Source organism: Dipteris shenzhenensis, chromosome 23 (genome assembly GCF_047967505.1).
Source record: "Dipteris shenzhenensis isolate YYH24624 ecotype China chromosome 23, Dip_SZ_1.0, whole genome shotgun sequence".
Classification (NCBI taxonomy): domain Eukaryota; kingdom Viridiplantae; phylum Streptophyta; class Polypodiopsida; order Gleicheniales; family Dipteridaceae; genus Dipteris; species Dipteris shenzhenensis.
Window position 1 is genome coordinate 37962004 of NC_141618.1, and position 25348 is coordinate 37987351.

Below are 25348 nucleotides of genomic sequence, written 5' to 3' on the forward strand. Positions count from 1 at the left end.
GGCTGATCTGAAGCAGCAGACATGGCGTGGTATTCCAGAAGAAAGTCGCCTACAAGGAGGGGCCTTGGGCGATATCTGGGCAGGGTAATGACCTGCAGCAGGTGCCGGCAGCAGGACCAAAGCATGGCGCAGATAGATGGCGGGGGTCTTGCAGAAGGAGCCGGCCAGTAGGTCGGCTACATGGCTGAACTATGGGGGCTGGGGCCCACAATATATTGGAGGGCATATACCCTGGTTATAAGCTCTTGGAAGGGGCCAGAGAAGTCGACCAGGAGGGGGGGGAGTGAACCGACCAGGTCGGCTAGTAGCAGGCCCTGGGTCGGTAGGTTTCTCCAGCCCCTTGGGCCTATATAAGGGGGCCATTCAGCCCTCACTTCTTATCCAATAGCTCAGCATAAAAAGGAGCAGACAGAAGCAGCCTTAAGGCACTCCTTTGGACCTCATCTTGGAGGTAAAGGAGAGTATAAGGTGCGCTGCAGACTTAGCTCTCAAGGGCTGGACCTTGGCTGTCTTCTAAAGCAGCAAGGTGTTGTGATCTGGACAAAGAGTCTATATATGCTCTAGGTGGAGCACGCGGACTCAGGGTTCTAGAGGAGACTAGCAAATAGAGAAGGACCTTTAGTAAGATTAGAGGACCACAACATTGGTGGGACTCTAGGGACTACGGCGGACTCTGTGCATCCGGATGACCGACACATCGGTAGAAGCGTGGGCCATTTTGAAGGATCTGTACAAGACAAATAACACATCACAGATCTTGCTTCTTCAACATCAACTCTACAACTTGGATATGGATAAAGGAGATTATGTACATGACCAATTGATGAAGGTCAAGGTGGTGAGGGATCAACTAGCATCGGTTGGTCAGAAGGTGGACTCGTGCCACTTGGCCTTGATGGTACTAAGGAGGCGACCTCGGAGTTTCAAGAGCTTCGTTACGACTGTGATTGCAGGATAGAGGACCAAATCTCTAACTTTTGAGGAGTTAGGTCCATTATTGCTCCAAAAAGAAGCTAGAGAGAAGCTCTACAACAACGACAACGATGACAAGGCGTTGCTGACAAAGGATTATACTTAAAAAGGAAAGGGCAAGCCTAACGATGGCAAGAATAAGAAGGATGACTCTGGAGATGACAAGGACCTTCCAAGAAGAGGAAGTAGAAGAAGAAGTGCTTCTATTGTGACATGCCAGGCCATTTTGCGAAGGATTGCAGAAAGACGAAGGCAGATCATAAAAACAAGAGGAAGGAGTCCGACTTAAATTCAAATGGTGACACAAAAGCCAAAGCTAATGTGGCAATCGAAGAATTTCTCTTGGTGATATATTTGAAGTTAGATATGCCGACCTAGAAGCCACAGTGAAGATGTCTGTCATAGAGACGTGGGCCAACAGGCAGTCAAAAACCTTTGTGAAGGTGAAGTAGCATGGAGTGCTTGAAATCTTCCAAGTGCATGGCTGTTGATACTCACACGAGGGTGGATTCCATGGAGTCCCTAAAGTTTCATGTTCAAATGGTTGCTGTAATTCAGAAGGGGGCAATACAAGATTGCAAAGGTTATTGGTATGTGCCTCGATGAGGTGCTTGGTTTGCTTTCAAAGCAAGCACACAAGCAATACAACGATCTGATATGTACTTGATGTTCTTAAGTTAAGCCTTTATAGCATGCTATGGAGAGAATCCGCTCTTCATATGTCTCACGTAATGCGAGATTGGAAGGAATGGGCCTTCTTCAAAGGCAAAAGGGGAAGTAAGGGTGCTTCTTCAAATCTCAAACACAAATTGCTGGAAGGTGATAGACAAGGTGTACCAAAGCCAAAAGAGTACTTTGCTTGAGAGCTCAATGAGAGTTCCTGGTCCAAGGTATCTAGAAATATTCTTGGGATTTCATTTCTCGAGATGGTTCTTTTGTTGTGGACCTTGCCAAAGGAAGGACAGGTTGTAACAGACCCTGAGAGCATGGTACCTAGAAGACTCCAAGATGTTCACTCATTATGAGGGGGACAACTAGAAGATCGTGGCGTCTGGATTGCTCGAGTTCAAAGGCGGGAACGTGACTGATGGATGGACTTGTGTACCAGGATGGTTTGCTTGTGCAGGACCCAAGCAGGAGCCACTGGTTGGCAGGAACCGGAATTGACACCGAATTGTTCCAAAGGGTTCCATCGTGGGAGCTGCTGGGGCAACATCATCAACATGTTAGCATTAGGCCTAGATGTGTCGGTGAGAGGGGGTTTTGGAAAGGTCACCTCCCCATCTATAAGCCCCCATATGAGGAGAGCATTGGGGGGGGGGGAGGGGACTTGGGATCTGATGGATGGCCACATGGGCAGAAAGATGGCTGCCATGGGGACAGGAATCAGCAAGAGGTACCTGGAGGGACCAGCATGGCTACGACAGATGGAACTGGTTATCAGGAGCAGATGGCGATGCATTCAGAAACAAGATCTGGCCTGGAAGAGGCTGATCTGAAGCAACAGACATGGCGTGGTATTCCAGAAGAAAGTCACCTACAAGGAGGGGTCTTGGGCGAGGTATATGGGAAAGGTAACGACCTGCAGCAGGACCAAAGCATGGTGCAGATAGATGGCGGGGGAGCTTGCAGAAGCAGCCATCCAGTAGGTGGTGGACTGGTAGGGCTGGTGACACGTCCCAACACTCCTGAAACCCCTGATCTGCAAGCAAACCACACACAACGTCAGATCTGAGCAGGCTGCTCACCACCCAACCATGACATCTACGGGATGTGATCCCGAATCAGAAGATGTCCCCTCCGAGCCACGAGCTGAGCTACTGGCACGAACTCCCAATCAGATCCAAACCAGCCTGGTGTCCCACACCACCAGGTGGCGCTGTGAAGCCCTGGATCTGGGCCTTGGGCTACGCTAAGATGCAAGCGCGCATCCGCGACTCAATCCAGGAACAGACCTGGCACCTGGGAACGAAACTTGCTCCCAACTGCACACCGAGAACTGAACCCCCTGAGCCCCTTTAATAGACTCGGGCCCCGAGCGCCAAAAATAGCGAAGACCTATAAATAGTTCGTACCCTTGCCACTCAACCCGAGAATCAAGCCTGCCTAGCTCTAAGCCTCCCCAGGCTAACCTGAGCTAGTTCTGTGTACCTGGTACACGTCAGATACCAATCCGTGCACATGACAGCTGGTCAGAGGCAGCCTACTCAGCTACAGGGCTGAGCTATGGGGGCTGGGGCCCACAATATATTGGAGGGCATATGCCCTGGTTATAAGCTCCTGGAAGGGGCCAGAGAAATCGACTAGGAGGGGGGAGAGTGAACTGACCAGGTCGGCCGGTAGCAGGCCCTAGCTCAGTAGGTTTCTCCAGCCCCTTGGGCCTATATAAGGGAGCCATTCAGGCCCTCGCTTCTTATCCAACAGCTCAGCAGAAAAAGGAGAAGACAGGAGCAGCCTGAAGGCACTCCCTTGGGCCTCATCTGGGAGGTAAAGGAGAGTATAAGGTGTGCTGCAGACTGATCTCTCAAGGGCTGGACCTTGACTGTCTTCTAGGGCAGCAAGGTGTTGTGATCTGGACGAAGAGTCTACATACACTCGAGGTGGAGCACGCAGACTCAGGGTTCTAGATGAGACTCGCAGAGGACCACACCATTGGTGGGACTCTAGATCTATCTCTTTTGTTGTGTCCATAGTTTTGGACAGAAATATATTGTTTTGGTGGATTCTATATCTGGCTATGTCTACTGTCTATTTCCTGACCAGCACATCTATTTGAAGGACATAAGTTTAAGAAATTTGTCATTCCACTCCCCACACACACTCTGCGAGCTGGGCTATTCTATCAGTCTTCCACTGTGCATACCCTCTGTTGGTCCATTTCTAACACCATCATGACCCGCCAAACATCGTAATTGAGTCCATCCAATTGACAGTCGATCGGGAAGGTGGGCAATGTTGGAAGAGAGCATGGAAGCAACAGAAGATAGACACAATGAAAAAAAGTGCTCATAGAATGAAGAACAATGAGAGCCATATGTAGGGCATCTCTACATGATCACTAACATCATCGATGACCTCTGAGCAAAGGCCACCGAGCTCATCTACTCCCCTAGAATCTAGCCAATATCTAGATGGCATCTAGCTGTGCCTCTAGCACACATATAGGACCAAAGGTGTGCTAACAAGGAGGCATGACCTTGATACATCCCAACAAACCCCCTTCAAGGAAATGCCTCAGGCTATGTCAAGGATACATCTAGTCACATAGTGTCTCAAGCCATCTCATGGTGGTCAAGGATAAATCTATGGCTAGGATCTCATGCTAGCAAGGGTTCCCAAGGGTGTGAGGCAAACAAAGGGATACAAAAGGACCCCCCCAAATAGTTATCTCCCTAGCATGTGCAAATAGGCCTGCACGGGTATTATGGAGGGCACAAAACCCCCCAAAGGTTATCACCCTTGCATGTACAGACACACCTGTCTGCAAGGGCAACCAAGAGGGCATAAAACACAACCCCCCCAATGGTTCTCTCTCCTGCGTGTACAGACACACATGTCTGCAAGAGGTACCATGAGGGAACATGTCATGTGCACGGATTGGTATCTGACGTGTACTAGGTACACAAGACTAGCTCAGGTAGCCTGAGGAGGCTTAGAGCTAGGCAGGCTTGATTCTCGGGTTGAGTGGCAAGGGTACGAACTATTTATAGGTCTTCGCTATTTTTGGCGCTCGGGGCCCGAGTCTATAAAAGGGGCCCAGGGGGTTCAGTTCTCAGTGTGCAGTTGGGAGTAAGTTTCGTTCCCAGGTGCCAGGTCTGTTCTTGGATTGAGTCGCGGACGCGCGCCTGCATCTTAGCGTAGCCCAAGGCCCAGTGGCAGATCCAGGGCTTCACAGCGCCACCTGGTGGTATGGGACACCAGGCTAATTTGGATCTAATTGGGAGTTCGTGCCAGTAGCTCAGCTCGTGGCTCGGAGGGGACATCTCCTGATTCGGGATCACATCCCGTAGATGTCATGGTTGGGTGGTGAGCAGCCTGCTCTGTTTCTCTCGTTGTGTGTGTTTGTTTGCAGATCAGAGGTTTCAGGAGTGCTGGGATGTGTCGGTTGGTATCAGAGCCAGCTCCTGAGGTAGGAACTTCTGTTGCGAGAATTTTTGACGAATTCTTTCTCCAGGTATGCCCTAAAATTTGAAATTTGCTGCTGAGAATTCTGCTGGGTTCCTGGGTTAGCAGGGGTGGTCAGGATGAAGGGAAAAGGTAGGAGAAAGAAGGAGAGAGTTTCGAAATTCCTGAAGGGTGCTGAGAGAAAGGGAAACGTAGAAGGGAGAGAGCAGAGAAGAAGGAAAGAGAGGCGAAGGGACTGACAAGGGCTGCGGGGGAGGCGGTGATTGGACGCCATGGCTGGTACGGATTCTCGGCCAAGGCAGGGAAAGGCGCGATGTGCAGGAACAAGGTGCGGCCACCCTGCGAGAGGGTTGCTTTTTTCGAAAAAGCACCACCCTCCAAAGCTGGGAGGGTGAGCCTTTTTTGGAAGCAGGGCTTCCTAATTAGGCTGCCCTGTTCCCTATATAGTTGGACAGGGTTCTAACCCCAGCCATAGCCTTGCAAGGAACCCTCTTTGCTCTACGACGTGATTGCGCCATTGGGATTCCGTACAGCCTGCGTCATCAGCCGTACAGCCTGCGTCATCAGCTGTACAGCCTGCGTCATCACCGTACTGCCTGCATCAGCCACCGTATGCTTACATCAGCGACTGTACGGACTGCGTCAGCATCCGTACAGATTGCATCAGCAACCGTACGGATCGCGTCAGCAGCCGTACAGCCATGTCAGCCATCCGTACAGCTGTGTCACCTGTACGGTCAGCAGGAGGGTACCGTACGATACGGATTGCGGCAGGATTCTGTACGCTGCAGCCTGCATCGAGTTCAGCCAGACTCCGGGATTATTGCGCCTCCGGTTTGCCAGTTTTCAGCATCTCCTTCCGTCAGCATCTCTTGGGACGGTTTTCCTCTGCTCCATTCTCCTTTCCGTTTCGATTCACTCAGTTATTTCTCTCAGTTTATATTCAAAACAGATTTCAGTTATGTCTGATTCTGCAAATCCCAAGTTTACCATGGGAGAGCAGGATTTGGATTACACTCCTGTGGGAGAGGAAGATCAGGGTCTTTATGACGATTTGATTACGAAGAAGGCCTTCAGTGAATTCACCACTGCTCTGGATGGAAAATTCGAGCAGGTTAATGCGAATCAAACGGGGTTGACACAGCAACTCCAAGGGATTCATGCGACTCTCACCCTTCTGGCTAGCACTGTGCAGGCACTCACGCATGTGGATGCCATGGCCTCAGTGCTAGGCCCGAACATAACTCCAGACCCCTTTCCGGGAGATCAAATGTGCAGGCACTCACGCATGTGGATGCCATGGCCTCAGTGCTAGGCCCGAACATAACTCCAGACCCTTTTCCGGGAGATCAAAAGTCTCGAACTAAGGAGGTGGTTGACACTTGGTTACACGCGTGGCAGGTACACTTCCAGTTCCACCCGTACCCAGATGAGAAGAAAATCCAGCTTGCAGCCGGTTTCATGTCAGGTAAAGCGTTGCTATGGTGGAAGGAACTCCAGCCTAAGCCGGATACATGGATAGATTTCGAAGGGATCTTCAGGAAGGAGTTCCTGAAGAAGGAGGACGATTATGATATCGTTGGCAAGCTTAAAGTCCTCGATATGTCAAAGTTAAACTTATCCTTTGAAGTTTATCTTCAAAGATTTCGGTATCTGCAAACCAGGGCCACAAAGATGGATCCAGTGACCCTGTTAGGTTTCTTCGTGGATGGTTTGCCAGATTCATACAAGTTGCAAATAAAGAACAACAAATGCACAACGTTGCAGGAGGCCATGAATTATGCGCGCATTTATGATGATACCATGGCCGGTGCCAAAGCAACTACAGTTTCCGACACGAGTGGAAAGAACAAACGCAAGTTCTTTCAACCTACGACTGGTACTGAGGAGACGAAGTCTACGGACAACGCCTCCAAGAAAAACTTAACTCAAGCAAAGAATGGTAAAGCCCGTTTCCTTCGTACTTTGAGGCTCAAGAAAGAAGGACGTTGCTTCTATTGCGAGGAGCCGAGCCACACCAAGAATGAGTGTCCAAAGCGCAAGAACCAAAAGTTGGTGCTTGGACCGAAGCTCCAGGCGGGTACAAGTACCAAAGCCAAGGGAGCGAACCAAGTCTCGATGACAGGTATTTCTGTAAACGTCATTACCTGCCCACTTTCTTGTAATTGCACTTTCAATACTTCGTTGTTTGGCTCCCATGATCTTTTCCGAGTTTATGGAGAAGTTATGGACCAACAGGTTCACATTCTCTTTGATCCGGGCAGCTCTCACAACTTTGTTAATTACAAATTTGTGCAGAAGATGGGGCTGTCCACAGTACCTAGCGATCACACCTATGAGGTGCAGCTTCCAGCTGGAAAGCAGTTTTGGGATCGCAAGGTTGAAGCGCTTCCTATCCGGATTGAAGCCTACACAGGGGTTCTCACGTGTTATGTTATGCATCTTGAGCATGTAGACTTGTTGATCGGAATAGAGTGGTTTAAAACCCACAATATTAAAATTGGATGGACGGAGCATACACTTTCTTTTGTAGATCAGGACACCCAATTTTGTATTCAGTGTGATAAAATTCCCTCTTCTCAGGGACCTCTTGTATCTGCGATGCAGCTTCGGAATATATTAAACACTTCTCATTATGATGTCTATCGGTGTGTTTCGATTCCGCTTTCTTCATTTGTTGTCTCTGTAATAAACAAAAATGATTTAAATGTGTTTGAACACCGGGAATTGAGAATGTTGTTAGATAGTTTTCAGGATGTATTCCCTGCTCAACTGCCGGAAGGTTTACCTCCAGAACGGGCAGTAGATCATCACATAGACTTAGTCCCAAGGGCTCAACCTATCAGTGTACCACCTTATAGGATGAGCCAGGTAGAGGAGGATGAGTTAGCTACCCAGCTACAGGATTACCTGAATATGGGCTATATTCGCCCAAGTAAATCACCTTGGGGTGCACCTGTCCTCCTAAGAAAGAAGAAAGATTCTTCCTGGAGAATGTGTATAGATTATAAACGATTAAATAAAGTGACAATTAAGAATCGATACCCTCTACCTCGTTCCGATGATTTGATAGACCGTTTGGCCGGATGGTTTGACCAATGCTCCTGCTACTTTTCAGCAGATGATGAACGATTTGTTCAAGGATTTTCTGGGCAAATTTGTTGTAGTGTTCTTAGATGACATCTTGGTATATAGTCGAACGCTTGAGAATCACATAGGACACCTCCGGATTGTCTTAGTTATTCTAAGACATCATAAGCTCTATGCCAAGATGAGTAAATGTAACTTCTTTATGAAGGAGATCATTTACTTAGGACACAAGATTTCTTCTGAAGCTATTAGCATTGATCCGGATCGTATCCAGAAGGTTTTAGAATGGCCTATCCCTCAGACTGTGAAACAACTTCGTTCTTTCCTAGGATTTACGGTATTTCTACGGAAGTCTGTGCGTGCTTATTCACATATCACGACACCCCTAACAAACATATTGAAAGGTCGTGGACGCAGGTCTACTCAGCCAATCTCTTGGAATGATGCAATGAACAAGGCTTTTGAAACCTTGAAGTTTTCTATCAAGGAGGCACCCATTCTTGCATTACCCGATCCTACCCGGCCTTATGTTTTAGAGGCCGATGCGAGTGATTATGCGATTGGGGCAGCACTATTCCAAGAGGGCAGACCTATAGCTTTCGAGAGTAAGAAGCTAGACGACACTCAATATCGTTGGCCCACACTCGAGAAGGAACTTTATGCTGTAGTGTAAGCTCTTAAGGTTTGGAGACACTACTTGTATGGTTCAAAGTTCCTTGTATTGACTGATCATCAGTCAATTAAGTGAGTGTGTGATGGATCTGAATTGATGGGACGGAAAGCTCGATGGGCAGAATTAATGCAAGATTTTGATTTCGAAATACGTTATCGTAAGGGTTCGTTGAATAGTGTGGCGGATGCCTTAAGTCGAGTTAAGTTTGTAAATGCTCTGTCATTTACGAAAATATCCTCAAACCTATTTCAATCCTTGAGAGGGCTATACGCAACTGATAGTCATTTCAGTTCTTATAGGCAGAGAGTCCAGGATGGGAGCTCCATGGTTGACCAACAGTGCTGGACATCCGGGTATACATAGGACTCTGTCTCTTGTGAAGCATACCTTTTATTGGCCTAAGATGCGTGCATTTATTGAGAACTATGTAGTAGGTTGCCGAGTTTGTCAGGTTACTAAGGCAGAACGCCTTAGAAGCGCGGGCTTATTACAGCCATTACAGATTCCAGGTAATAAATGGAAAAGTATTTCCATGGATTTTATTACTGGATTGCCTCGAACGCGCAAGGGTCATGACTCCATTTGGGTCATAGTCGACCGTTTGACAAAAATGGCTAGATTCCTACCTACTAGAACAACTATTTCAGCTATTCAGCTGGCTCACGAGTTTGTGGACCACTTGTTTAAGCTGTATGGTTTGCCATCTGACATAGTCAATGACACGGACTCAAAGTTTACAAGTAACTTTTGGACACTTGTATTTGAGAAGTTAGAAATTACTCTAAGTATGAGTTCCTCGGATCATGCACAATCCGATGGCAGTACAGAGCAGGTCAACCAGTTGGTTGAAGACATGCTTCGGGCATATGTATCTAAGAGACAGTCTTCATGGGAAGATTATCTACCTATGATAGAATTTGCTTACAACAGTGCAAATCATTCTAGTACTGGTTACAGTCCTTTTATGCTTATGTACGGGTTTCAACCTAAGTCACCAGTTATGGTTGGGTTAAAAGGAATTCAAAATGATGCTGCTAAGAACTTCTTGCTAGATATGCAAGAAATGTTGCAGTTTGCCAAGGAGTCTATTAGAAGTGCCCAAGATCGGGACAGATTTTATGCTAATAGACATCGTTCACCTAGAGAGTTCTCTAAAGGAACAATGGTATATTTACGAATTCCAAAGGAATCCAAGAGCCTAAGTACTGGTTTGGTTCCGAAATTATCCCCCAGATACTGTGGCCCATTCAAGGTCATTAAAAGAATTGGACCACTTGCATATCGACTAGAATTGCCTCCTGATGTTAAAGTACATCCAGTCTTTCATGTCAGTAGACTGAAAGAAGTATTGGGTGCGGATGATCAACTTGTTTCTCCTCACGAGATAATAGAAGTTACAGATTTGACTTTTATTCCCCACGAACCTGAGTGTATTCTTGAATTTCATGACGGACAGATTCGCAATCGATCTATCATGGAATACAAGATCAAGTGGAAGGATCGTGTTGAGGAGGATGCAACATGGGAGACATTACAAAACCTCCAAAGAACATTTCCGAGTTTTTTCGCGAAGTCAGGAGTGAGTTCTTAGAGGAGGGGGAGTATGTCATGTGCACGGATTGGTATCTGACGTGTACTAGGTACACAAGACTAGCTCGGGTTGCCTGGGGAGGCTTAGAGCTAGGCAGGCTTGATTCTCGGGTTGAGTGGCAAGGGTACGAACTATTTATAGGTCTTCGCTATTTTTGGCGCTCGGGACCCGAGTCTATAAAAGGAGCCCAGGGGGTTCAGTTCTCAGTGTGCAGTTGGGAGTAAGTTTCATTCCCAGGTGCCAGGTCTGTTCCTGGATTGAGTCGCGGACGCGCGCCTGCATCTTAGCGTAGCCCAAGGCCCAGTGGCAGATCCAGGGCTTCACAGCGCTACCTGGTGGTATGGGACACCAGGCTGGTTTGAATCTGATTGGGAGTTCGTGCCACTAGCTCAGCTCGTGGCTCGGAGGGGACATCTCTTGATTTGGGATCACATCCCGTAGATGTCATGGTTGGGTGGTGAGCAGCCTGCTCAGTTTCTCTCGTTGTGTGTGTTTGTTTGCAGATCAGAGGTTTCAGGAGTGCTCGGATGTGTCAGAACACACACTCACATGGCCTACATCGTAAGGTGGCCAGAGGTGATTACAATGATAAAGACACACACAAAACAAGGGGAGTACAAAATATCATAGATACCTTAGAGAGGTTGACACACACAAGATAAGATACCTTCGCATACTCATAACGGTTGCAAAAGGTTTACAAATTCTATTTTGGAAACCTTTTACTCAGACAAAGCATTCACCCATGACATGGATCTTATGTCCATTCAAAGTGAGCTCAACCACATATCTTTCGTTCGAATGCTCTTGGTCCGTCGTGAACTTTGTAGAGGTAGAGGTGTCATAATCACTCTCCCTTCTTTGTTAGCTTGCCTTCACAAATATGGCCCTTACACGTACTCTCCTTATTCTACTCGAGCTCATCTTGCTCCTCGCAGCAGCATTTGCTACTTCTTCTGAACGCCTTGTGCAATTGGTAGAATTAGACAATCCATTACTTCTTTTCAGCTCCTTCCGTAGGCGAGCTCTTCAACAAAAGCAACATTCAGCACCAGCTTCTGCTCAAGATGTGCAGCTCAGGCAAATACTTTCATCCGGATCTGTCTGTTCAGGAGGACCAGTTCCTACTACAGGGATCAGAGCAGTTTCAAAGCAGACAGAGCTTCATGTCTTTCTTGTTAGAAACTCACTGTGCCCACCTGTGAGCCCCCGATTTGAGGGGACAAGGGGCAGTGAGAGGTAGGAGGGCTGGGGAAAGAGAGAGACTCAGGCTGGCATCATAGGCAACCAGCACACGGGCTGGTTGCTGCCTGCAACAGCAGGACTATAAGGGGCCTTAGGCCTCACTTGGAGGCTTCTGCAGCTGCACAGAGTGGCTGCACAGGGCACCCTTAAATAGGGGCCTGTGGCAGGCCAAGTCGGCCCAACCAGGGCCACCGACCAGGGCCAACCCTGGTCGATTTTCTAGGGCCATCAGGTCGGCCACCAGACAGGGTACCGACCCTGCTGGTCGGTCAACCCAAGGGGCCTGGGCAGTGCCTATAAAAGGCCCACTCCTTCATTGCTTCCAGCATCCACTGCAAGACTGAAAGCCTCCTTCCAAGGCTGTGCTGTGCACTCAGTTCTGGAGCACTTTGTGAGAGAGGGAGTCCTTTAGTATTCTCCAGCACTTTGCTGTATTTTGTATTACTCCCTATGAGCTGTTTTTTCTGCCCACCATCCGGTGGATGAATATACTCTCTCTCTCTCTCTCTCTCCGTCCAAGTTATTTCTGAGTGAGTGTTTATTGCATCTGTGATCATCTATCTGAGTCGAGTGTGTGTAAGAGTTGGAGAGATCTTGGGTGGAGGTTTGAGTGATTCATTCCCTCCTATTCTCTGATATGGTATCAGAGCCACAGGCTCTCAACTCTTCTTCATCAAAGCACTCTCTGAAGGAAGGAGTCCCTTGGCAGAAAGGTGATTCTGTTTTCAGCTCAGGCTAGCACGGGAGGTCAGTACATCTTTTTTGCTTCAGTTTTTTCAGTTTGCTATTCACCGAGATGGATCAACGTTCAGAAGCCTCTACACCCATTGCTCGTCCTTCCTCCTTCTCCAGTCATCTTCCTTCTTCATTTATTCCCAATTTTGGTGAAGCTGGAAAGCTCAATGGGACGAACTATCCAATCTGGAAAGTCAAGATCCGAAGCCATCTGTTGGCACGGAAGCTGTGGAAGATAGTGATTGGGACCGAGGAGAAGCCAGAGGACATTGTGGACAAAAGAGGTGAAGTTTTAGTTGAAGCAGATGCGGATGAACTCAGTGCAAGGGAGGAGAGGGATGCTCAAGCCTTAGCAATGCTTATAGGCACGATAGCAGATGCTGTGATTCCTCATATCCAGTTGGCAGAGACGTCTTCAGAGGCGTGGGCCATACTGAAGGAGCTGTATGAAACCGATAATACAGCCTGTATCATTACTCTTCTGCATCAGCTTTATAATCTTGATATGAATGAGGGTGATAGTGTGCATGATCATTTGACAAAGGTGAAAGTCGTGCGGGACCAGCTCGCAACGGTTGGTCAGAAGGTGGACTCGAGTCAATTGGCGTTGCTCACACTCCACAAGTTGCCACGGAGTTTCAAAAGTTTTGTGACTACGGTCACTGCGGGTCAACGGACTAAGCCAATCACCTTTGAGGAGCTTGGCCCACTCCTGCTTCAGGAGGAGGCTCAAGAGAAACTCTTTACGCAAACCGACGAGAAGGCATTAGTGGCCAAAGACAAGCCTGGAAAAGGCAAGCCAAAGGAGCACAAGGAGTCAGAGGACGCTGACCGAAAGAAGAAAATGAAGTGCTATTACTGTGAAAAGCTTGGCCACTCCGCCAAAGAATGCCGAAAGAAGAACGCAGATCAAAAGCAAAAGAAAAAAACAGGGAACAAAGAAGAGCCTAAGAATGACTCTGCCAATGTGACGACTAGATAGCTGTTTTTAATCAGTGAACATTGTTCAGCATATGCAGTCAATGAAGGTAAAGAGGGTTGGTATGTTGTCAGCGGTGTTTCCAAGCACATGTCCAACAGAAGGACTTGGTTCAAAACCATGGAAAGTACACACCCGGATTCCAAAGTTTCTGTCGGGGATAGCCGGACGTCCCCTGTGAAGGGACAACCGCGGGTGAGAAGAAGGATATCTCTGGAGTACTTTATGTACCCAACCTTTGCAAGAACTTACTGTCTGTAAGTCAGATGGACAAAAACAACATGGCAGTTCTCTTTCAAGATGGCCAGGTCACCATGACATCCAAAGCAAATGGACAGATGGTGGCTCAAGGAGTTGAAGAGAACGGACTGTACCGCCTCAGTGCAATGTTCGTTCATGAAGACAACGGAAAGTCCAAACTTTGGCATAAGCGCTTCGGTCATGTCAGCTATGGAATCTTGGCTGAAATGTCAAAGTCGAAGATGGTGGATGGACTTCCACCAATTACAGGCAAGGATGATGTCTGTAGGGCTTGTCTAGAAGGCAAGCAGCACAGGGATAAGTTCCCACAAGAGGCCTTGTTTCAGGCCAGCAAACCACTTAAGTTGGTTCATGCCAACATTTGTGGCCCAATGTCTACAGCATCGTGGGAAGGATCCAGGTACTCACTTCTCTTTGTGGATGATTTCAGTAGAATGACCTGGGTATATTGTTTGGCTAAAAAGTCTCAAGCTTTCGAGAAGTTCAAGGACTAAAAGCCCAGAATTGAAAAGGAGACAGGGGAGGATGTCAAAATGTTCCGCACAGACAAGGGGGGAGAATTCACCTCAAATGAGTTCAATACATTTTATCGCAAGCATGGGATCAAGCGACAACTCACCACAGCACATACTTCTCAGCAAAACGGGGTAGCCAAGAGGAAGCATAGAACCACCACAGAGACAGGGCTTGCTATGCTCCGAGGGAAGAACCTTTCTAAAGCCTATTGGAGTGAAGCTATCAATACAGCGGTACACATTCTCAACAGGACCAAGACGAAGGCCGTGAAGGACAAGACTCCATATGAGGCATTTTATGGTAAGAAACCCTCTCACTCATCTTCGCATTTTTGGTTCTAACGCATGGGTACATGTGCACAAGGAAGACAGGACCAAGCTTGATTCCCGGAGCAGAAAATGTATATTTGTTGGGTATAGCGAAGAATCCAAGGCCTAACGACTCTTCGATCCGGTAAAGAAGCATATCCTTATCAGTCAGGATGTTGTCTTCGAGGAAAAGGAACCTGAACCCCAGGAGGAGTCTCAGATTGAGGAGGAGGAGATTGTTCAACCCCCGAACCCACCCCGCCCCAGGTTGACCATCCAAGAGATGGCAAAATCGGAAGCTGATGTTCCACAAGATACTGAGGAAGAGCAGGATGTTCCAGAAGCAGTTATAGTTCCTCCTCCCACTGAGAAGCAGAAAAGGTTGCCCCAATGGTACCTAAGGACACTGGAAGAGTCTCGGGTCACCGAATTGCCTGAGAGTAGCAATTTTGGATTGCGTCGGTCCCAACGCTTCAAAAGACCCCATCCGTGAATTTTGCGTTGGCTCAGCTTGACAAGCCAAGGACCTTCGAGGAGGCGAAGGACAATCCAGAATGGCAGGTTGCCATGCAGGCACAGATGGATGCTATCCTGAAAAACAATACCTGGGACTTAGTGGCCAGGCCCCCGCGACGGAAAGTCATCAACACTAAGTGGGTATACAAACTTAAATACAAATAAGACAGCAGCTTGGATAAGTATAAAGCAAGGTTAGTGGTCAAAGGTTTTACTCAAACTGAAGGCATGGATTTTGATGAAACTTTTGCTCCCACAGCCCGCATGGTTCCTATCCGGACAGTGATTGCCCTTGCTGCCCAATTCCAGTGGCCTATTTTTCAAATGGACGTGAAGTCCGCATTCCTTAATGGAACCCTGGAGGAGGAGGTATACGTGGAACAGCCACCAGGCTTTCAAGATCCAGGGTCCCCATTAAAGGTCTGCAGGTTGAAGAAGGCGTTATACGGGCTGAAACAGGCCCCCAAAGCTTGGTACCAAAGGATTGATGTATTCTTTCAAAAGATAGGACTCCCATCATTGTTGCTGCAGTCCAACATGACTAAGTCGGAGTCCTTCTGAGGCAAACCTTTACTTGTTCATTGAGAAGGGGTTGCGATTGGTACTCATCCTCTATGTTGATGATCTTATCTTGACAGGTGACCTTGTCAAGAAGATTTCACAGGTCAAGGAGCTACTCATGTCTGAGTTTGAGATGACTGTCCTTGGGTTTTTACACTACTTCCTTGGAATAGAAGTAAAGCAGGCCAAAGGCAGGATCTTCATTTCACAGGAGAAATATTGCAGAGAACTTCTGAAGAGATTTCAAATGGAGAATTGCAAGACAGCGGTAACTCCCATGGAGGTCGGGCTCAAGCTAAGTGTTCACGACACATCTCAGCCAGTTGATACTCCTCTGTACCGACGATTGGTACCAATACTCGACCTCATATTTGTTATGCAGTTGGGCTATTATGCTAGTTCTCTACTTCTCCTAGGAAGAGTCATTGAGATGCACGTTTACCGGTGCTGAGGTATCTAAAGGGTACTTGCACCTATGGGATCACCTACACCAAAGGCATCGAACTAGGCGGGTTCTGTGACAGTGATTGGACGAGTGATGCTGACACCAGAAGATCGACAACAGGGTATTGTTTCTTACTTGCATCTGGTGCCATCTCTTGGCTGAGTAAGAAGCGACCCACAATGGCCCTTTCATCTACAGAGGCCGAGTACAGAGCCACGTGTACAGCAGCTTGTGAGACACTGTGGTTGAGGTGGATTCTGGAGGACATGGACGTGTGTCAAGAGGACGCAACAATGCTGATGTGCGACAATCAGAGTTGCATAGCCATTGCCAAGAATCCAGTGTACCATGCGCGGACCAAGCACATCGAAGTTCATTACCACTTTGTTCGAGAGCTCATCATCCACAACGTGATCGAGCTTATGTACTGCCCGACCGCCGACAACTTGTCCGACCTCTTCACGAAGGCACTCCCTCGAGAACAAATGGGGCACCTCATCAAACGTATGGGGATTGGCCCACAGTTGTGACATTGAGGGGGGGTGTTAGAAACTCATTGTGCCCACCTGTGGGCCCCCGATTTGAGGGGACAAGGGGCAGTGAGAGGTAGGAGGGCTGGGGAAAGAGAGAGACTCAAGCTGGCATCATAGGCAACCAGCACACGGGCTGGTTGCTGCCTGCAACAGCAGGAATATAAGGGGCCTTAGGCCTCACTTGGAGGCTTCTGCAGCTGCGCAGACTGGCTGCACAGGGCACCCTTAAATAGAGGCCTGTGGCAGGCCAAGTCGGCCCGACCAGGGCCACCGACCAGGGCCAACCCTGGTCGGTTTTCTAGGGCCATCTGGTCGGCCACCAGACAGGGTACCGACCCTGCTGGTCGGTCAACCCAAGGGGCCTGGGCAGTGCCTATAAAAGGCCCACTTCTTCATTGTTTCCAGCATCCAGTGCAAGACTGAAAGCCTCCTTCCAAGGCTGTGCTGTGCACTCAGTTCTGGAGCAGTTTGTGAGAGAGAGAGTCCTTTAGTATTCTCCAGCACTTTGCTGTATTTTGTATTGCCCCCTGTGAGCTGTTTTTTCTGCCCACCATCCGGTGGATGAATATACTCTCTCTCTCTCTCTCTCTCTCTCTCTCTCTCTCTCTCTCTCTCCGTCCAAGTTATTTCTGAGTGAGTGTTTATTGCATCTGTGATCATCTATCTGAGTTGAGTGTGTGTAAGAGTTGGAGAGATCTTGGGTGGACGTTTGAGTGATTCATTCCCTCCTGTTCTCTAACATTTCCACCTTGCCTAGTTCCCTAGTGGTAGGCCTAAGAGCCCTAAAGGCTAGTAGTGCCTAATTGGGGCCGTTGATGCCATTAGCTAGCACATGGCCTCTATGTTTGGGGGTGGCAGAGGAGTGCCTCTAGAGTCTTCCGCTGAGGGACCAGGATAGTGTTGGGATAAGTGTGATCAAGGGCTTGCTCTATGGTGCATATGTGCATCTAGGGGAGTCACATGTGTGTTTGTGTGTGTTGTAAAGGCACATCAAGTGCTATGATGTGTCTAGTGTATGACCTAAGTGATGATGTAAGCCAAAGGCCCCCACATGGGAGGTTCCTTTGATTTAGGCCAGTCCCACTCATGTAAGGGTCGATTCCCACTGATGTAGGGGCTGATTGCCACTTATGTAGGGAAGGTGTTACCTTCTCCTCCTTTCTATAAGAGAGAGTCCTCTCTCTCACAATCCATAATAGAGAACTACATTTTGGTTTCATTGTGCTCTGACACCTCTTTCAAGATGCATCTATTCTATCCTACGGGATTCTACACTTGGTATCAGAGCTTTAGGTTCTAGATCTAGCCTAGCCTAGCATTAGATGCTTTCTCTAGCATAAACTACTAGTTTTCTCAAAGCTTCTTCATCATCTCCATTTTCCTCTTTCTTCCCCAAATTTTGTGAGAGCATGTTCTCTACCTACAAGCGACCATTGTTCAAACCCTTTAAGCTGTAGACTCCTTGTGTACGGGCGACCTTCCAGCTGCAAGCAATTAGGGATATTTCCTCTGTACGCGCAACGCCAACACGAAAACTGCTCGCCGATCTATAGCATAATGCCGCCTCTGTGCTTACCCGTTTGCTGATTCCTCTGAGCCCGAGCTGGAGGACACTGCAGGCAAGCTACTGATGAAATCTGAGCCCATTTGGTCAAGATTTGGAGGAGAAAATGCCAAAAAACCAATCGATTTTCTCAAGCTTGGCTATGGCGACATGGCGCAACATTGCGCTCTTCCTTGGTGGAGGACCTTCTCTGGTATAAAGCCTTTCTTCCTGCATAAAAATCCCCTTGAATAGAGCTATGAGCTACGAGAATTGCACCCTCCAAGTTCACGCCTCTGTTTTGGACAGTTTTGACAATATTGTGAGTTTGATGCTACATTAGATGCTACTTTAGCATTTCTGATATTTTAAAGTGTTGAATAGCATCAGTACAACTGTGGCTACGACTTTCCTTTTACCTGGATTTGCTTGGAATACTTTAATTTAGCCACCTCTATGAAGCATGCAAGTTGAAGCATCATTTCCATTATGATTTGTAGTATGGAATTGGGTTACAAGTCTTTGCTACACTAAATGCTTGTACTTTGAAGTTTTTCAACTCTTTCTAGCCTTGTAAGAGAGTAGACACAGCCCACTTTGGGTTAGACCCTCTCATGGCTACCTTCTTGAATATGGATAAGTTCAATGGTAAAGGCTTTCACACATGGCAGATGAAAGTTAAGTTTGCATTGATGAGGGAAAGCCTCGAGAGGCTTGTCAAACTTGCTTCAACTTCTTCTTCAACAGCCTCTAATGCTGGAGAATCCTCAGCTCCGACAAGCCCGGCACGAGATCCTGCTAGAGAGGAGAAAGCCTATGGCATTATTGCTCTTGGCTTAGGAGATGACTATATTCATCACATTTCTGATTTGGAGTCTCCTTCTGAAGCTTGGCAGAAGCTTGATATTATTTTTGGTGCTAGCTCTCACATCTCAAAATTGTCACTTAAGATTACTTTCTTTGAATTGAAGATGGCTAGTGGCACTCCCTTGACTGCCCATGTCAATCACATGCGGAGTCTCATGACTCAACTTGCTTCTATCAACTCTCTAATCACTACAGATGATGCAATGGCAGTATTGCTCAAAAGTATGCCTGAAGATTATGATCATGTTGTTACCACTTTGAAAAATCTTCATAATCCTACTCTTGAAGGTCTTATTACTGCTCTTCAAGAAGAAGAAAGGCACATGGAACTCCAGAGAGGCAATGACACAGCCTATGCCATAAAAACTCAAAAGGGCAAGTTTTCACCTTGCAGACATTGTGGAAACACTAATCACCTCTCAAAAGATTGCTTCAAGATCAATCCTTGCAAACATTGTGGCAAAAACAATCACCATGAAAAGTATTGTAAAGCCAAAAAGGAAGCAACTACAAAGCCAAAAACTCCAATTTACTTTCAGTTGATGTGCCTCCACAAGATTAGGCCTCCTATGAAGACTATGCTTTTTAAGCACTTTGTCTTTTGAATTTTTGTCTATCATCACTTGGTCAAATTTTGAGGTTCTCTCCCTGGAGTAGTGCTCCAAAAAGAATATCACATGTCTTTTGTAAATCACCTCTTATCACCATATGATGTAGACCATGTGATATGTGTTTTGTCTATCCCATTTCTATGAACCTCACACCCTTGGGAACCCTTGCTAGCATGAGATCCTAGCCATAGATTTATCCTTGACCACCATGAGATGGCATGAGAAACTATGAGACTAGATGTATCCTTGACACTGCAAGAGGCAAACCCTGGAGGGAGGGTATGTTGGGATAAGTGTGATCAAGGGCTTGCTCTATGGTGCATATGTGCATCTAGGGGAGTCACATGTGTGTTTGTGTGTGTTGTAAAGGCACATCAAGTGCTATGATGTGTCTAGTGTATGACCTAAGTGATGATGTAAGCCAAAGGCCCCCACATGGGAGGTTCCTTTGATTTAGGCCAGTCCCACTGATGTAGGGGTTGATTCCCACTGATGTAGGGGCTGATTGCCACTTATGTAGGGAAGGTGTTACCTTCTCCCCCTTTCTATAAGAGAGAGTCCTCTCTCTCACAATCCAAAATAGAGAACTACATTTTGGTTTCATTGTGCTCTCACACCTCTTTCAAGATGCATCTATTCTATCCTACGGGATTCTACAGATAGAGGATCTGCAAGTAAAATAATTTCTCTGAAGTTCTGCCAAACCTGACCCACACAGCTGATCCTTGAAATTTGGTGCTTTGAATGGGATCCAGAAATGGTCCGGTTAAGTTGAAAGCACCCTACAAATAAGTAAGAAAGCACTGTTGCTAAATTTACAAGTTCACAATCTGCAAGTGACAGTTTAACCACCGGCTCACGTGTACAACTTTTTGGCCGTAGATAAATCTCAAATGCACAAAGGATGCAGAGTTTACTGGTACTATTTTAGAGATATATACTGTTCCTACAGCTTATTGACATAGAAATCAAACCTCAATGTTCAGGCAGACTATGGCATTGCGCATTTATGACATTGCATTGCTATCCTTTCATTTCATGATGTGTTTTGCATGACTCAGACAAGCAAACAACTCTGTGAGTGTTCGTACTGCTGATCTGTATTAATTTGAGACAATGAGAATGTGACATGATTGTAGGTGTAAATTTTAATACAATAAAACACAGCTCATCAAACCCAGTGCAACCATGTCCCATACCTTTACTGACCCAGACTCTCTGAGTAATTCTGTCAGACTTTCCTCTGTGACATTTTCAGAAATGTTTGAAATATAGATTGTCTCAGCTTCATGCCCAGCAATCATCCCTGCATGAAATTCTGTGATAAATACAAATGGACAAGGAAGCTTCCACTCAAAAGACTACAAGGTTTTCAAGACTTTAGAAACTTCAACATTTATGGCTACAACTAATTTAAAAAAGACAAACCTACCAGTCTATTAAAACGAATTGGGTGCAAAACTTGGGATGTCATGCTTTTATTTGGAGCAGCACCTTAGGCACCTTAAAGGTTATTTTTTTCTGATCCCAAGTAGTTCATGTCACATTACCTACAGCCTCATCCCACCCCTTCTTCGCAGATGTCATTCATCATTTGTGTTAATAATTTCCCAGCTTCAACCTCATTTCCTCCTCTATCTCCACCAACAATAAGCTAAACCAATTTGTCGCTTTGCTCACTCGATTTCCACAACCAAAAATAAAAGAAGCTTGGCTGACCAAAGCAAGGTAGCTTAAATAAAGTCCATCATCGTTTCAGCCTCCTTCTACACATGTGCTTCCACCTCTTCAACGTGTATACTAACATAAGATATCCTTGCGCCAGTTTTCCCTTCCAAGTGCATAACCGTCAAATTATGCTCAGGAACCCAATATTGTATCAGTATAGAAAACGTTTTTCACCCACTGCCCCTGTGAAATTTCCAATAGTATTTCCAATATCAACTGGTGATGACTTAACTAATGAATCCACGGTAGCATCTAAGCGTCCAATATTCACATCTTCCACCCCACTGGCTATTTAAGCCACACATCATAGAGAGTATAATCAACACTCTCACCAACCTTTGAGTTTGACCTGTGATGGACCACATTTGGAAACGAGCCCAACCTGTTATTTTGCCATATGCCTAAGCTTAGAGTAGACCTAATGTAATGAATCTAAGCTCTGTTTCCATGCATCTCAACTTCTTAAGCCTTTTAACCAGGTTCATCTTGCCAGTTATTTGTGACATGGATGCAGCTTATTCAAATTTTTGTGAGCCCGTTGCTTACCAGTCCCTTGTCCATGTGAAAGGAACGCACCTTGTTCCTAAAGCCCGTCTCCTCAACACCTTTAAACTCGACAGCTACAAACTCACAAGTCACTCCTACCAATGCTTTGAAGCTAATGAAAGCTTAGATATGAAGCTCCAAGCATCGTACATTTCTTGTCCACACCTTCACATATGCCTTAATCTCATCTTTGACATTAGATAATATAATAGCAGTCTGTTGTGTATTGGGGGTTTTGTGCATGCAGCTTCCAAACATCAAAGGAACGCTTCTCAAAACACTCTTTAGAGAAGACAAGCACTTTCCCTTACATCAATTAGGGAATACCTCAAGCCAATAATTGCACATATAAATTCCTCCCACAAGTACTGACAGCGTCAGACCCTTGTAAAGGTCAGCGGTTACAAACACCGAAGTAACACTTCCCAACCATAAAGGTTAACACGTTAGTGTTTGGAGCCCTCACACCAATTACGGGATACCTCAGACTCTTTGAAATCGAAAAGCCAGTAAATGCACGTTTGCACACAACCTTGAAAAAAAAAATCAAGGCTCTACCAGTGCAAAAAAGCCAGCTCCTTGTGTATGTTTCGGAACCTGAAATTTCTCACAACGCTGAGTTGATTTCTTCAGAAGCGTACACCAAGAAGGGAATACTTCAGAATCCTCAAAATCAAAAAGCCATAAGTGCACCCTTTCAAAATATCCTGAAACATCTCAAAAGCCTTGGAATGTCAAAGACCCGGGTCTAGTACGCAGAGAACTTGCTGACAGCAAGCAATTTGCAAACCTTGGAGAAACCCTCCTCGAAGCGCTCATTAATGTGTGTGTGGAATCCCTCACGACAACTGACCAAAATTCAAAAGAGGGAAGACCTCAGAGTCAAAGTGCCCCATTTCGAGGAACCGGAGATGTCAACAGGCTCAGAACTTTAGGGCTGAGGACACTGAAGAATGTATAGTATCTCTCATGTCTACATAATACCTTGGCTTCCTCGTAGTCAGAAAGCCAGTAACAGCACATTTCTATGTCTGTGACGCCTGGATAACAGCGGTGCTAAAAACGTAAGGTAATATTCAAATCCTCGTCCCTGAATTCAAATGTCAAGCAATACTCGCATGCAACCGTCTGTTTGATTTCAGAGATCTGAGATAAGATTGCCAACAGACCAACAAGGTTTCTTTCTAGCCCAGTCGAAAAAAAATTTGCCCCATCCAAAAGGGTTACAGGTCTGCCGTCAACTGATCCAGTAACAGAATGATCCCGGAGTATTTCTTGCCTTACCAAAAGCCATTTTTTGACCGCTAACCACCGACGAGACTAACTATCATTCTATGTCGCGAAGATCCCTAGCCAAAGACCAGAAAGCCGAACCAATACCCAACCACGAAAATGCACGAGGAACCAAACCTGCGGGTGCAAATCTGTCTTCTCGACCATACTGTGAGGGCTCATGGCGGTAATTATGGGCGGCATCCAGGTGATCAAAGGGGTCTCTTCCATAACCAGCACTGCCACCACTGTCGGCACGGACAATGAGGCTACTGAGGCCAACGCCATGGCCATTGGGGCGGAGGGGGAAGGAGTCAAGGTCGCCAAGGTCAAGGTCGAAAGGGCGGGAACGGTCGGGGTCACGGTCTCTGGGGCGATCACGGAAGAGGTCAGGGCGGTCACGGCTACGACGACCGAGGTTATCGAAGCGAGGGGGGGGATGAAGGTCTGCCATGGCTATGGCTATGGCTATGGCTATGGCTATGGCGGCTCTACAGAGCTCTAAGCTCGCGCGCAAAAAACACAACGCACACGAAGATGAAGAATAAGTATTTACTTTTTTTTATCTCATCAGTTTTTGAGTTTGTGCATCTGAAGAAGGGCTTTTTACGGTAGAACGAAGTTTTCCTTGCCTACCGCAACCTAGTTTTTTTTTCCTTTTTTGGAACAAAATGCCAATTTGATTGAAAGGGGTGGTCAGCCCAACAAAAAGAGACCATGGTTACAAAACTAGTGCCGCAAGCAGCTACAAAAAGCAAAACCGAACTAGAAAGGGTCCCTTGATTGGCAGGGATACTATCTCGGATGTCTAGCAGACTGCAACTCACCAAGGAGTCCATCATTGAAGTCCCTCAAACTCTAAAGCGTGCACGATGAGATTGCTGATTCGCAGTACCCTATTGTTGGCTTGTGTTGAAAAACGATTTGGTTTCTAGTCTCCCAAATGGCCAACATGGCGCTCTCACGTAGGGCCAGCATGCCTCTAGGGTGGAGGGCATTTTGAAGGTATCACCTAGCAAGGTCACCATCCACTAAGCTCCCAACCTAAAAGTCTTCATCACGCCCGAGTTGTGGATTACCCTTTCTATTTTGAACTAGATATCTCTAGAGACTCCAGTTCGCCTTTGAAGCATCACAAATGTCAAGCCATGTGTAAATGCCCTTCTTGGTTAGACTTCGGGCTCTCGCCAACAGGTCCTGACTTGCGAAGGGGTTATTGCTTTGTCGTGAAGCGATGCTCCACCAAATGTTCTCCAATAGGCTACCATCCCCGCGAAGACCTGGTCGGCCTTTCCAGGAGACCCTGTCGAGCGCGGTCTTCCAAGCTGCGACTAGACCAAAAATAAGATCAGACCCTACAATAAAAGGTGGAAACGTTGAGCATAGCTTATCGTACCATGATAATTATTTCCAGTGTCCAACCCCTTTACCTTTCCTCTTTGACTATTGCGACCCACGGTGCTGATTTTTCAAACAATGCTAAGAGCCATTTGCTAGAGAGGGCTATGCTTTTGATGTTGATATCGAGGAGACCGACTCCTCCCTGGAGTTTAGGGGCTTTCAGAGCCTCACATAGATCGTGTGCATCTTCCTTTTGCCGTTTTCTTCAACCCATATGAAGGCTCTAAAGTAATTAATCAAGCATCATGGCAATGGACTCTAGTGCATCTGTTGCAACTTGGTGATTCTTGTGTCTTAGATTTCAGGGAAAAGCTAGAAAGATGGTTCGAGCTCAAAAGCTTTGGTTTGCGATATTGGAAGCTCAGATTGAGACAGGCAACCCTTACATGCTTTATAAGGTGTAGCGTTAATGTTGTTTTTTGTTGTTGGCAGTAACATTTATACACCTCAACTGTTAGGCGTTTCCTTTTTTTGCTTGATGACAGTAACATTGTACTGCAGGATTCTTGTGATAGGAAGAGCAATCAGCAGAATCTTGGCACCATCAAGTCTTCTAATCTTTGCACTGAAATAATTGAGTACACCAGCCCATCAGAAACAGTTGTCTGCAATCTTGCTTCTCTAGCTCTTCCTCGGTTTGTTAGGGAAAAGGTTGGATTTCTTGCTCATGAAACAAGACATCTATTACATACTGGATGAGAGCCACTCAATCACTTACATCTGTACATTATAGAATCTCCGTAAAAATTCCCCTCGAACATCTTCTCTATGCAGGGCCTATATGGCTATGCCACCTAGGGGACATTAGGGTTTATAAGCTTCCTAATTTA

General features: G+C 46.6%; 1 protein-coding gene across 1 annotated transcript in view; it reads right to left on the reverse strand.

Moving 5' to 3' along the window:
- The window catches only part of LOC147887345 (uncharacterized), a 36123-nt gene extending 12465 nt beyond the window's left edge, over positions 1-23658 (reverse strand). Inside the window, exons 1-2 of the mRNA XM_087394675.1 lie at positions 23256-23658; positions 20771-20877 (exon numbers count right to left, since the gene is read on the reverse strand). Coding sequence (XP_087250801.1) covers positions 20771-20877; positions 23256-23571 — 423 coding nt within the window. The 5' untranslated portion in view covers positions 23572-23658. The remainder of the gene's footprint in view (positions 1-20770; positions 20878-23255) is intronic.
- Between the last annotated feature and the right edge of the window lie 1690 nt (positions 23659-25348).